This window comes from Spinacia oleracea, chromosome 4, assembly GCF_020520425.1.
Source record: "Spinacia oleracea cultivar Varoflay chromosome 4, BTI_SOV_V1, whole genome shotgun sequence".
NCBI classification, from domain to species: domain Eukaryota; kingdom Viridiplantae; phylum Streptophyta; class Magnoliopsida; order Caryophyllales; family Amaranthaceae; genus Spinacia; species Spinacia oleracea.
In genome coordinates this window covers 104,386,450-104,400,890 of record NC_079490.1, presented here as the reverse complement: position 1 = coordinate 104,400,890, position 14,441 = coordinate 104,386,450, and the positions used below count along the sequence as shown (strand labels likewise).

The following is a 14,441-nucleotide window of genomic DNA, read 5'->3' as shown; positions in this document are numbered from 1 at the left end:
ACAAAGGTGGACTCCTTATAATCACATTCTTAGAGTCATACAGAAAATCACTCCTTAATCTAGCCTTGAAACATCTCCACCGAATCGAAGCTCGCCTTAACACATAAGATCTACGTTCTTCGGGCACAATGAAACCCTTCTGCATGATTCAAGAAAATGTTATCAGCAGGACATATGTTATAAGCATGAATAGACAGAAAACAGACAGCAAAATAGACTGCAGGTTGGTTCACAGATCGGAAGCAGATACATGAACAAAAACCTGAACAACAACCTGTTTTTTCATTTTTTTTACTCAAGGGGAAGAAAAGAGATACATAATTTAGCCATAATACAGAATGATCATTAAGCATTAAAATGCAGATTCAAAATCCCTTGTGAACCTCAAGGGTACAGTAAAGTAGATAGTTATTACAGACCGGGGGGTTTGCAAAATACATACTCTGTAGTTAATTAGTTATATATAACAACAAGTCTGTTCACCAAAGAGGGCACAAACTGATGCAGAGTATTTAACAGGGACGAGGGGAGTAACTACTTTCATTCACCACAGGGACGAAGGTTATATGTCTCGTGATACAGACAAAACAAAGAACAGCAAATGCACATCTAAAAGCACCACAAAGAAGCACAAACGTCCAAATATATCACCCTAGAATTAAATTGAAATAAGAACAAATCAGATGAATTCCATTACAGTTTCTTCAATTGTTCATGGTTTTTATAAAGTTTACTAATGAACTTATGCAACTTCTTGATCATTCTGTTTAAATGCATATAAGGCATTTGAGTTTTCTAGAAATTAGTTGCTTGATTATTCTGTTTAATGCATATAAGGCAGATTAAACATTCATTAGGAAGGAGATTAAACATTCATTAGGCAGAATAAACACTTGAGCAGATTTACACCTGAATCACAAATACTCCTCTTATGCACAAATACCGGAACAGCAGCAATAGCCGGCCTGTCTATGGCTCTATCCTATGCCTTTGATAACAGACCATTGAGCCCAAAAGGCACTCATATGCGTTCTGCTAGCTGTGCACTATCCTAATTTCAAACCTGAAATCTCACATGACTACACAAGAACATGAAAAGAGAAAAAAAAAACAGGTATGTTCTTGCCAAGCAATCACAATATTTCAGATACAACGACCTTCCAGGTGATTTCCAGTTTGCAAAACCACCAAAAAAAAGATAACTAGAGGGCCTTCGGCAGGTTCCATGCATAAGTATGTGTATCTACAAACTGAAAGGAAATCTACATAAACAAGCTAAAAGAATAAAAATTAACTTCAATGCAGGCACACAAATTAACTTACTGTGATGTTCTCATAAACTTCATCAAGGACTTCTTTAGGAACTTCTTCCCAATCACTGTAATTGATATTCACCCGTTCACGAGCGACTACACCAATATAAGAGGAAAAATAGTCCTTGTTATCCCCAACAGGTATTTTATTGTGATTCCATTCTAAGGAGAGTTTTTCTCCCCTGCGAATTGCTTTTCCAACTATTCCAACTACTGTACGACCCCTTGCTTTCTTTGTGTTTCTTGCCATCAACCTACAAACATACAAATTTCATTAAACAACATAACTAAATCATTATATTAAGATAAATATAACCATTTTATACTAAAATTAGGTTTATTAAGTTAGTCAATTCAACCTCTACGACGACGCTTTTTAGGTCGATTTCCACCACTATTTTCATCCTCACACCAAATCTCTTCTTCGTGGTCACTACGTACATATGCCGATATATCATCGATACTATCATTCACATTTTGTATCTCAATGGGAGGAGACCTTTCCTCGGAAACAATATTGTCATCATGGTCATCAAAAAAATATCGAGGTTTCGATGTTAGAACAACTGACCTTGTTTTATCAAGTGGGTCAGTCATATAAAACACTTGTTTAGCTTGACTAGCCAAAATATAAGGATCTTCTTTGCTACCAAGTTTGTTAAGATTCATTGAAGTATGCCCTAAGCTATCAGATATAACGTTGTTGTTATTGTCAGCCCATTTACAACCAAATACAGGTATTGAAAACCCCAATTAATGCAACTCACAGATCTCATCAATTACTCCATAATATTGCATTTTACTATAGATAGGACGGTTGTCTTTAGCACTTGAAAAATGCATTGCTTCGGCTTCAAGAGATACCCCACTGTTTTGCATGGTACTTTTATCATCTTGGTCCCTTGTGTAGAATGTACAACCATTAATAACATATGCAGAATAATAAGAGACAGATAAATCTGGACCATAGCTTAAACTCTTAAGTCGATCAGAAACGGGTTGTAAAGAATTTTGGCGCTCTTTCATTACTTGATCTTTGAACCAAAAACGAAATGATTTACTATGCTCAATAGCTAATGCTTTTGGGTTAGACCTTCGATTTTGTGTCCTTAAGAAAGACATGTGCCGGTTTACATACGGTGCAACTTCATCTTCATTAAAAAGAACATATGTGTGGGCCATGTGCCACTTGTCAAGAGGCATGTCATGTTCTCTATGACCTATGGTTCCCATACCATCAAATCGGTCACTGTGTCGAGATGTAGGAAGCCCTATTGTCTTCACATTTTCTATATCTTCAAGACAATATTCCATAGCTAACTCATACAACATTCTCTCTGCAATACAAGCCTCGGGTCGAAAAGTATTCTTAACATATCCTTTATATGTTTTCATTTGCCTTTCAAAGGCCCATTGAGCTCTCATGTGCACGGGACCACAAAATCTGATCTATCTTACCAAGGGAATAGGCAAATGTATCATGATATCAAAAAAAGCTGGGGGAAAATACATCTCCAATTGGCACAAAATAACAGCAATTTCAATCTCCAAAGAATCCAAATCTTTAGGATTAATGACTTTACTGTGTATTGCCTTAAAGAAAAAACATAACCTAATAATGGCATATCGTACATTTTTAGGCAAAATTGAACGAATAGCAACAGGTAAGAAATCTTCCATCAGAACATGGCAATCATGAGACTTCAGCCTCAGGAGTTTCAAATTCTCCATTGAAACAAGAGAAGAAATGCTTGAAGAATAACCCTCGGGCACTTTAACTCCAGCTAAGGAAGAACAAAGATCGACTTTCTCCTTTTTGGACAATGTATAGGCAGCAGGGGGTAAATACTTTCGTTTTCCAGTCTCCTCAACAACATGTAGCTCTTTTCTAATATTCAATTCCTTTAAGTCAGCCCGAGCCTTAGGACCGTCTTTTGTCTTCTTAGGAATATTCAATAATGTGCTAATCAGACTATCAAATACATTCTTCTCGATATGCATCACATCTAAAGAATGCCTAACAAATAGAAATCTCCAATAAGGAAGATACCAAAAACCGGGACACTTCTTGTATCCCTGTGTAGAAAGGGAAACTTTATTTTTCTTCAACTTGCCAAATGTAATTTTAATGTCTTTTACTTTTTCAAACACTTCTTGGCTAGTAAAGACTTTTGGAGGACTTTCAAAATTTTATTCCCCATTAAAAGCTTTTTTCAGTTTGCGGTACGGATGATCATGAGGAAGAAATGGACGATGATCAAAGTAGATATGCTTTCCCGATGCTTTTACCCATCTTCCCTTCCAACCATCTTCACATATAGGACACGCACATTCTCCTTTCACGGTATAACCAGAAAGATTACCATATGCTGGATAATCTTGCATAGTGCAGAATAACATGGCTCTTAAATTGAACATTTCATTCCGACTGCCATCGAACACTTCAACCCCTTTTTCCCACAATAACTTTAAATCGTCAATAAGAGGTGCCAAGTACACATCAATGTCATTTCCTGGCTGTTTTGGCCCAGATATAAGCATTGACAGGATAATATACTTTCTTTTCATACATAAGGAATGAGGTAAGTTGTAAGTCACCAACATGACCGGCCAAGTACTATAGGTGCTACTAAGGGAACTATATGGATTCATACCATCAGTAGACAATCCAAGGCGTAGATTTCTTTCTTCTTTACCAAAATCATCGAACTTTCCATCAATAAATTTCCATTGCGGAGAATCAGCTGGATGTCTTAGTAACCCATCATTTTTTTTCTGACCAAATTTATGCCATGTCAACTTCTCTGCATCTCCTGCATCTGCATACATTCGTTTGAACCTTTGTATTATTGGAAAGTACCACAGAACCTTAGCCGGAACTCCTTCCTTTTTCTTGTACCTCGAGACATTGCACTCAGGGCATTTCTTTAAAGCTTCAAATTCATCTCGATACAGTATGCAATCGTTAGGACAAGCATGAATTTTTTCGTAATTCAAGTCCGTTGTGCACAACATATTTTTTGCCTTATAAGTGCGGCTAGGCAAAACATTTTCGGGTGGAAGTATGTCTTTAAACACCTTAAGGAACGCCGTAAAACACTGATCCGTCACATTATGACCCACCTTCACATTGTAAAGCTTAACTATAGCCGATAGTTTTGTGTACTTACTCTCTTTGTATAAGGGCAGTTCAGAATCAGTCAACAATTCCTCTATCACCTGAGGATCATTATCAACTATTTCATGAAGTTGATCCATCATTTCCTCCAAGGTACCACCTTCATCAGTATTATCGCCTTGATGGGCAGAAGTTTCTTCCCTTTTTTCACCATGACGATACCAATGAGTATATGTTATATCAAATTCCCATTTACTCAAATGGTTGAGTATTTCGTCAACTTTATGATGCATAAGATTGTGATACATATAACAAGGACAAGGCAACCTATCACGACCTTCACTATTATTATCCAAAGCAAATTTGAGAAATTCCATAACTCCAGCTTTGTATTTTGGGTCCCCCAATTTTGTTGTTGTTATCCAACTTCGATCCATTTCTACAAACTAGTAAGTTCCGAAAAAATAAAACACATAATTGTAAATACCATATAAAATGCAATTAAGGGCATTAGGTCCTCATCGAACATGAACCCCCTTTATAATAAGTCCAGACATACTCAAATGTTAAAAAAAAAGTTCAAATAGTTTAAGGTATGAATCAAGGTACGATAATTTAAGGTATGAATCAAGCCATAATTATACCAAATCTTTCAGAATTTGTTTAAATGCGTATAAGGCAGATTAAACATTCATTAGGAAGGAGATTAAACATTTATTAGGCAGATTAAACACTTGAGCAACATAATTTAGGAAGGAGATTAAACACTCATTAGGAAGGAGATTAAAATAAGAAAAAATAACTTAATGCCAGAACTCCAGCACTATCAGTCTGTCACCAACCCAGCATAATGACAGTAACAGAATTTGTTTCTTTTAATTTTTTCTTTCAACGTAATATCAATTTTTTATTATTTCTTTCAACGTAAAATTAATTTGTTTCTTTCAATTTTTTCTTTCAACGTAATAACATTTTTTTTCTTATTTCTTTCAACGTAATATCAATTTTTTTCTTCCCCCTCTTAGTTTCTCTAGCTAGGAATTTCAACTTAATTCATCTTAAATTCTATTTACCAAAAAAATCAGTTTAATTAGACTAAGTTCATTAGATTTTTCGCCAATAATTCTAATGTATTAACTGTAATTATATTTAATTACTACTCTCTTCTTTTTTATTCATCAAGTGGTAATTATTAGACCTAAAATTCATTGAAATTCTATTCTAATACGAATTACATCAAGAATTTCATAGTTAGGTATTACAATCTGATAATTAATAATATTGAAAGGAAAAATTGTAGAACAAGATGCTAACCTCGAAATTCAAAGGGGTAGAACGTTTCTTGCGGTTGGCGCACGATCTCGACGGCAGTGGTGGTGGCGCAGTTTGGGGTCGGCGCAGCTTGGGGTCGGCGGTGGTGGTGAATTAACGGTGATTGCAGTTTGTGAGTGATAAGACTAATTAATTAGGTTTTGCAAAGTTTTGCGCGAGACAGAGTTCTCAATTTTGAGTTTTTTGGATATGCCGCCAAACTTCCCAAATTTTGGTTAATTACTTTTTTTTTTAATTGGTATATATTACACACTAGCACGTGACTGCTTTATATGTTGTTACTTTATTTTTTATTTTTTCTTTTATTTTTTTTTAAATTGGTATATACTACACGGTAGCACGTGACTTCTCTATATGTTATTAGGTTTTTTTTATTTATTTTTAGGATAAAAATATATATAACAGTTAAGTCTCCTAGGCGCTCTATATTTTTTTTCACATGAAACTGTCAACACAAATAACCGCTCTATATAATCCTGTGAAACGCTTATCACACTTGACCGCTTTATATTCAACGTTTCTTATTCCTATTTTTGTACTAGTGATAATAAAACGTGTACATTAGTATTCTATGCTTAAGTATCCAATCTTATGAAATAACCCAAAATGCTATTAAGTCCAAAAACAAAACCCTCATCCTCTAGCTTCCTCCCCCTTCTCCAACGTGTATGTGTTGAAAAATGGTCAAAATTTACTTGTTTATTTGACTCCTCTTTACCCCTAATTCAGTCCAAGTTTATTTTCTTGACCCCCAAGTACCTCTCCTTCTTCCTTACTCTACTTCCATGGTAAGGTCATGGGTGATGTCGATTCAGTTTCAATTACTCTATAAGTAGAAGAGAATTATGCTCCCCGTTTCCACAACAATTAAGTGAAGTTATCCAACAAAAACCTCAAGTCCTCTACCTCTTTCTCTGTTTCGAGTAACAAACCACCAACGCCACCTCTCGTGGCCGCCATAAACACCACGACTCCGCTGTTGCTGCTACCTACTGCCACCACCGTAGTGGCCTTCTCTCACTCACAACACCCTGTACTCCCACTAAACTAAAACATCAAGTTCTCATCATAGCCCTTCTTTGTCGAAACACAAAACCCGAACTCACATTGTTCCTTCCACATTTGGCGGACCGCCACTATCAGCACCGTGGCACTGCCTCCAGTACCGAACCCCCACCTCACCTCCAAGTGTTGACCAGCAAATCTCCGACCGCCTAAACATCGCCTGACGCAAGACCCATCCTTCCTTTGCTCTTCGTGCGCCTCTGCTTCATCTTCTATCTATTGAAATACTGAAAGTCTGGTGTACAGTTCTAAATAAGTCAACTCCACTATCCAACGTAAAGTAATTTGAGTAAGAATATTTAAATAAATTTCATTCCTTTTTACTCCTTCCGTCCCTTAATACACGCACCGGTTTGACCGGTGCGGAGTTTAAAACACTTGAATTGACTTATTAATTTAATGGGTGTTAGTTGATATTGGGGTATTTTTGTAATATAGTTAGTGGGAAATGTGTAAGGGGTGGGGAGTGGTGAGTGGGGGATGTGGGTTTTTAAATGATTTTTTGTAGGGAGTAGGGATGTAAGTGGATTAGTAGGTAAGTGGGAGAAATAATATAATATTGGTAAAATTTTCCATTTATAGGAGCGGTTCAAGTATTAAGGGACGGCCCGAAAAGGAAAGCGGTGCGAGTATTAAGGGACGGAGGGAGTAATTGGTTTCATACGCATGCCTATTTTAAAATAGGTAGGAAATAATTTTATATGATATGTATTTTCTATCTTTACTAATTAATAAAATTTGCGTCCAAATGATAAGTATAAAAAGTACAAATAGTGCTTGGAGCTCGGGAAGAATGGTCCATTATACAGGAAGTGTAAATAACGATTGAGGTAACATCTATTACTAATACCCACAATCCCCTTATGAAATGTGTTTTATAAATGTTGTGAAATATGTTTATAATGGTATAATTTTTATTGGATAGTGGGATACGAAATGTGTTTATAAGTGTGTTTTATAATTAGTGACATTCAAACGTGTTTAAGAATGATTTTAGAAGAATGATGTTTTATGAGTAAACATCATTCTTCTAAACTAAACTTTACTTATTTTTTTATTATCTCTTACAATATTTCTTATATATATATATATATATATATATATATATATATATATATATATATATATATATATATATATATATTTATTTATTTATTTATTTTTCTCTTATCTTACTTTCATTAATTCCACCCTCTCTTCGGTGCTTTTTCTTTTTACTTCCTGCTCCTTTCTGGTTTTATTGGTGACAATGACGATCTCCTACGACGATTCATGTTAGCCGACCCCAAATCATTTTGGGACTAAGGCTTCGTTGTTGTTGTTGATGATGTTTTATGAGTAAGAGACAAAACATGATAAATAAAAGTGTTACAGCTCCTGACAGTTAGAGGGGTTACTATTTCTAGGTCGTGCACGTACCATCGTACCGCGGGACACCCAACAAGGGAAAGTGTTACCGCAAGCTAAAAATAAATAAATAAACTACATGGGTACAAGCGTATGTCCAATAAGGGAGGGTTCTCCTTGAGGACTATCGCAAGGTGGGAGACGTCCCACAAGGCTAACTCGTCATTTACCAAGTAAAATGAAAATTTTATGAAAGATAATGGCCTACATCATACATTCTTTTGAAGGAATCCAAACCCAAGTACCTAACATGATGTTTATATGATGGGTCCAAATTGTCAATGAACTTTTGAACTAGCTCAGCTTTAGGGGGCCTATTAATTAGCTGGGCTGCCTGGTCCCTCCATCTAGCAAAGTAGATTATGGAACCTCCGTTCTTCTTTTGAGAAAGATCTTCAAGTTCGTGCATGGTTACTTGGAAGTCCATGATAGACGAGTATTGATGGATGAAGATGTTAAAAAAATCTTCCCAGGTGAGGAAGTTTTGGGGTCCTGGTAATAAAACCACTGAAGTGGAGTTGGTCCCAAGGACATAGGGAAGGTGGGTAAGCATATTAATTTGATCAGACCTTTGAGGTTTATGGCATTCACAAAGCTCAAAAGGTGGTTACGAGGTTATCCGTCACCTTAAACTTAGCTAACTCCGATCAATTGAACTTTTCTGGTAGTTTTCCAGAAAAGGGTTTTTGATAGAGCGAGAAGTACTTGCTTCCCATGGTCTGTTGAAGAACCATTTTCTCAATCTTTTTTTTTAATCGCGCTCATTTTGGACTTGTTGGGCCGCTAAGGACTGGTTTTCCAAGCATAGATGTTCCATAGTGGCAGTCATTTTTTCCATTTGTGCTAGCATATCTTCAAGCGACATGATTCCAGTAGGTGTAGAGTCGAATTGAGGTTTGAAGATAAGAAACCTTGCAAAAGGAGAACGGTGAACTGAGATGAGTGTTATTGGCTCTTGCACTGGGTGTAAGATTCAAGATGCGTTAGTCGTTGATTTTCAGAATGATGCTAAGTAGCAGAACCGACCCTATGTATAAAACAAAATACATTTAGGATTTCAGATTTTATTTGGACGTAGCTTAGTCTAGACTCGGACTTATTTATTTTGGAAAATGGTTTTCGAATTTTTTTTCTTTGTGAACGTTAAAATTATTTTACAAGCATGAGCGGCATTAGGCCGACATTAGTGTCATTAGGAAGCTAGTAACGACTTACGAATAGATTTTAATGATTAATGTGTTTTAAGAAGTCTATTGCACAAAAGTAGCTTTGAGGCGTGATAATTTTCTGGCGCCAGGGGTGTGCGCTAGAATTTTTTGCGCAGGCATGTGGGCGTGAGTAAACTCTTGCGCCTACATACTCCTTTTTTTGCTTATCCGTGTAGTCTATTTGCTGGTCATTCCATGTTTTGGTAGTTCATTTTTACTGAATTAAACCCTTTGTTTGAGCGTGCGTGCCCTCAAATATTCAGTGTTTCGGCACATAAGTATAATTTATGCGCGTACTGGCCTTTGGGGTAATTTGTAAACACTACATGGATTAGTTTCATGACTTGTTCGATTAACATAATCCCATAAAAATACCTTCGGCGCAATTTTGAATTTGTACTTTTAAGGTGGGTATTATTAACTAGACCAACGTATCGTTTTAAGTACGAATTTGTTTTTTGTCGTTTGAATTATTTGCACAAACGTTAGTTTTTTTATGTACAATAATTTTCTGGAAAACTGTCAAATGGGAGTGAAATAATTCATGCGCACACATTGGTGCGCAAGATATATGTTGCGTCCGGTCCTGTGCGCGAGTGAATTCTCGCGCCAAGGGCCAATTCTCACTTGCATGCATATGCATGCGTGAAAGGTTTCTTGCGCTGGAAATCTTTCGCGCTAAAAGGCGTGTGTGACTTTGTTCTTGAGCACAACCTAGCTAGTTCGCAGAATACTCACAGTTTATTTTATTTGACACGCAGCTAATTAATTATTTTATAACGTCTTAGGCATTTTTATTAACTTTTATAATATCGTTGACTTTAAACTTAGCATTTGATTAGTTAATTTTGCACATAACACATAATCTCTACACGAAACTAACAATTAGCATGATTTTAAGCATAAATATGCACAGTTAGTTATGTAAGTCTTTATGGTATAATAAGCTTGGGTTCCAAAAGGTACCAAACGTATTGTCAATTCCCCAACAAGCCCCTATCGAAGTACCCGAGTTCGTGAACGAAATTTTCAAGGCCTATCCGGTAAACGATGGAGTGGCGCGTACCGAGAATGAACCTATGAGATAAGAAAATTGATTTGGGTGGATGTTCTTGATGGAAATATGTCCTTCACCCAAGGTGCATTAAGTCCAATACCAAGGTTCAGATTAATTGCGAACAATTAATTCAGTGATATCAAGTGATTGGAACAGCTAGCTGGAGCAATGCTTCCGATCAGTGAGTTCTAATGAATATTAAACTCATAGCTTACTCTTGACTGAACCTACAAGGACACACCAATGACACGTAACAGATCACCAGATTAAATGAATCGGAAATTCATTTAATAGCTTTTCGGGAATTAGTTGGAAAACGTATTATACGATACGACCTTGCATCGGAATCGTATATCGTATCGCGAATATTCGTAAGCTAGGCGAAACAAATAAATCGTATCGTACGACGGTAATTCGTCGTATACGAAACGTTAAATAATATCCGGAACGATATTAAGTCGCGACTACGAAGAGCGGCCCACGAGCCGAGTGCACGAGGCACTCAAGGCCCATGGGCGCGCTGGGCATGCAAGCAAAGCCGCAAAAACACGACAGCGCTGGCCCATGGCCGAGCGAGTTGCGCGTGTGTGCGCGCGGGCCGAAGCAGTGACACAGCAACAGCAGCGCGGCCCATGGCCCAGCTAGCCGTGCTCGTCTTGCGTGGGCTTGCTGGCCGGCCTTGCCCCTTGTGGCTTTGTCGGTTGGTAAGGTTATGTTAATAACCTTCTAACCCTTTTTCCAACACATTCATTTCAGTCATACTCAAACCCTAGAGTCACAGAGAACCCTAATTCTCTCTGTGCGTCCAAAGTGAGTTCTTCCCAAAAAGCAAAGTATCTGGATCGATTGTCTAAGCTACGATAATCAAGACGGATCTGATCGTGTCGGTGAACCAAGTAGAGGAACGATAAATGGAGTTCTAAGTTCGTGTTCGTTGAAAATTTGTGGAAAACACGCTTCAAACGTAAGTATGCTTAATATGTGCTTTATACATGCTTCCTGGCTTTGGGGATTGTTTCCGCACATGTTTTTATGTTTAAATGTATTCCCCTACAGTGGTATCATGAGCCTTATGTATTCAAAGCTTATTTTAGCATGATTTATTTGTTTTTGCATCTGTCGAAAATTTGGGATTTTTTGTTGAATTTTCGGAATTATTATGAATTATTGGATGAATTGCGTAATAAGCTGTTCCGAAATCAAAAAGATTCGTTTTTTCGATTTTTAAAACCCTAATCTAATTGAAAATGATTTTCTAAGATCAACTCATGGGAACGAAATTGCAAAAAAAGGCCTCGAAGTGTCGTGCGGGCTGCTCGGACCGTAATTCAATTAAAAGGTCGACCTAAACTACTCGGAATTGCTTGAAATTTTGATACAATGTTTCTGGTTATATTCTGGATTTATGGTAAAATGTTCAGATTTTTCCGATAAGTATAAGCCCTAATTTTTCCTTTCCCCAATTCGTAAAATTTAGAACCCTAATTTATTTTTAAATAATTTTGGTTTAATAATTCGGTTAATTGGGAAAGGGAATATAATTTCATGGGTCAGTGGAAAATTTTAAAAATTATTGGATTAAAATTTTGAATGATTTCGTCAATTTTAATCGCACTTAAACCTAATTATTAAAATCTGAAATTTAAATGTTAAAGAACGATTTAAAGTTTTGGATTTTATTATTTAAAAGTTCGAATTTTTCAAGTTGATTCGTTCGTTCTTAAAAATTTGAATAATGATAGCCTTGATTTAATAATTACACGAAATTGGATTGTCGTTAAAGTTTATTAAATCGTTAAAAGTCGTTGTTTTTCGAAAATAAAAATCGTAACCTTTTGAAAAATAATATTAATGCAAGTTCGTGAAATTAAATTTATTTTTAATTGAGTTGGTCCGTAGGCACGAACCAAAGGCATGAACACGATGTATGGTGGACGTATGGCTCGACGAGCCATGCGGGCTGCTGTACGAGAGCCGAGCCGCAGCGACACGGGCAACAGCAAGCGAGCTGCGTGCCTCGTGCGCGCTGGGCGAGGAAAGGGCAAGCAATGCTTGCGGGTGCTGCGACGAAGAAAGGCGCAAGGCCTGCGACGTCCAGGGCAGCGATGGCACAACGACGAGCGCGCAGGGCAGCGACGAGCTGTGGGCACGCGCGCGCTAGGCTGTGGGGTGTGCGAGCTTGCTCGTGCGCCTCGTAGGCCACACGCAAGGGCAATGGGTTGGGCGCAAGCCTAGCCCAACTATGCACTTGGACTTTTTTCGTTGAAAAGTGTTTATTTCGTTGGGCTTCGAATATTTGCATTAATTTGGGCTAACGGGATTTTTAATTTAATATTTTATTTGCTTGGGCCGGGCCGCGAGTTTTAATTTATTATTTCATAATTAATTATCCGGAATAATTATTGGTTTGAGTGGGAGCCACTAAATGAAATTAAAATGAAATAATTATTTTTTAATTATTTTCTTAGGTCGCATTATTTTAATTCAATTCAATTTTAATTAGAATAAAGTCAAAGGATTAATAATTGGGAAATTGATTAATCTTTTAGGACGCGTTTATGTGAACGTGAATTTTAATTAATTCACGTAAATACTTGCACATTTACATGGGCCATTCGTTTTAGCACACGAATGGGTGAATGCATAAAATATGTATATTTTATGTAATGCAGGTACTCCAAGTGACTAGTATGGCCATTTAGGATAGTTAAATACGGTATGCGTACCGTTCTATCTTTGAATGTAAAGGTTTAAATATGGTCTGCGTACCATGGAAATTTTGATGTAATTTATTATTTTCAAGTATTTCTAAGTTTAGAACTTTAAGTTAGCATTTGAACGAAGATTCAAGACGATGCCAACCTAACAAGGAGGTGATGAAGATTAGATGCTTCAAGACAAGATGTTTTGGGCCATACTAGATCACCATTTATTTATGCACTTTGATATATATATTATGCTTGAATGTATGAATGTATGTATGCTTTGCATGAATAGGTTGTTTCGCGTGACTCGAGTAGATTAAGTTCACTAAATAATCGAACCAAAATAGAAACAACTAGGTCAAAAGTAATATTGAGTTTAAAGATTGCCTTCCAAATCAAGCACTTACAAAAGTCTAAGGATCTAAAATAGTAGGTTTACGCCAAAGCGAGGTGCTATTTTAGTTGGCTTAGGTGGTAAGGCGCCCCAAAGGAGCACGTTGATTGTGGTTTCAACTCAAACAACAATGGGATTATGTTGTGGCAATGGGATAAATTATGGTATTAATTTATTAACCAAGAGTAACTTGGAGGTTACTAGAAATAGGTTTTGCTTACCTAGAATCTTAAAATACTTAAGACATGCCCAAGCTGCTTAAGGATTTATGACTTTTAGGGTGTTGGAATCGTTTCATTCATTTTTGGACCATGTTTTATTTTTTGCATGAATGAAATGTTTAATAGCTTTGATGATTGCGTGAATGCTTTTATTTCAAGTTACACTACTACATTTCTTATCAGATGCAACGCCTAAGTTGCATTAGGCATCAAAATCCGTCGCATTAGACCTAATGCGACGAAAAATGACCCTTGCATTAGGCCTAATGCGACGATCTGTGACCTAATGCAACGGGAAATTAATACCGTCGCATTAGATAAACATCTAATGCGACGGTCCTTAGATGGGGTGTCGCATTAGATCTTTAGCTAATGCGACGGTTATTTAAGCTAATGCGACGGTTATTTTAGCTAATGCGATGGTTATTTTAGCTAATGCGGCGGATATCTATGTTGGCTTAAAGAAATAATGCAACGCGTTTTAGCCTAATGCAACGGTAATTTATTATCAAAATAAATCTGTTGAGCACCTAATGCAACGGGTTCATTTATTCATAATAATAATAAAAAATAATAATTAAAATTAAAATTAAAATTAGTTTTCTAAATTAAGAAAGGATG

General features: G+C 36.7%; 1 protein-coding gene across 1 annotated transcript; it reads right to left on the bottom strand.

Annotated features, from left to right (window-relative positions):
- Positions 1-3,503: 3,503 nt before the first annotated feature.
- LOC130471762 (uncharacterized) lies at positions 3,504-4,868 on the bottom strand. Its single transcript, XM_056842055.1, has one exon. It carries the CDS (start codon positions 4,866-4,868, stop codon positions 3,504-3,506), a length of 1,365 nt encoding a protein of 454 aa, XP_056698033.1.
- Positions 4,869-14,441: the final 9,573 nt, after the last annotated feature.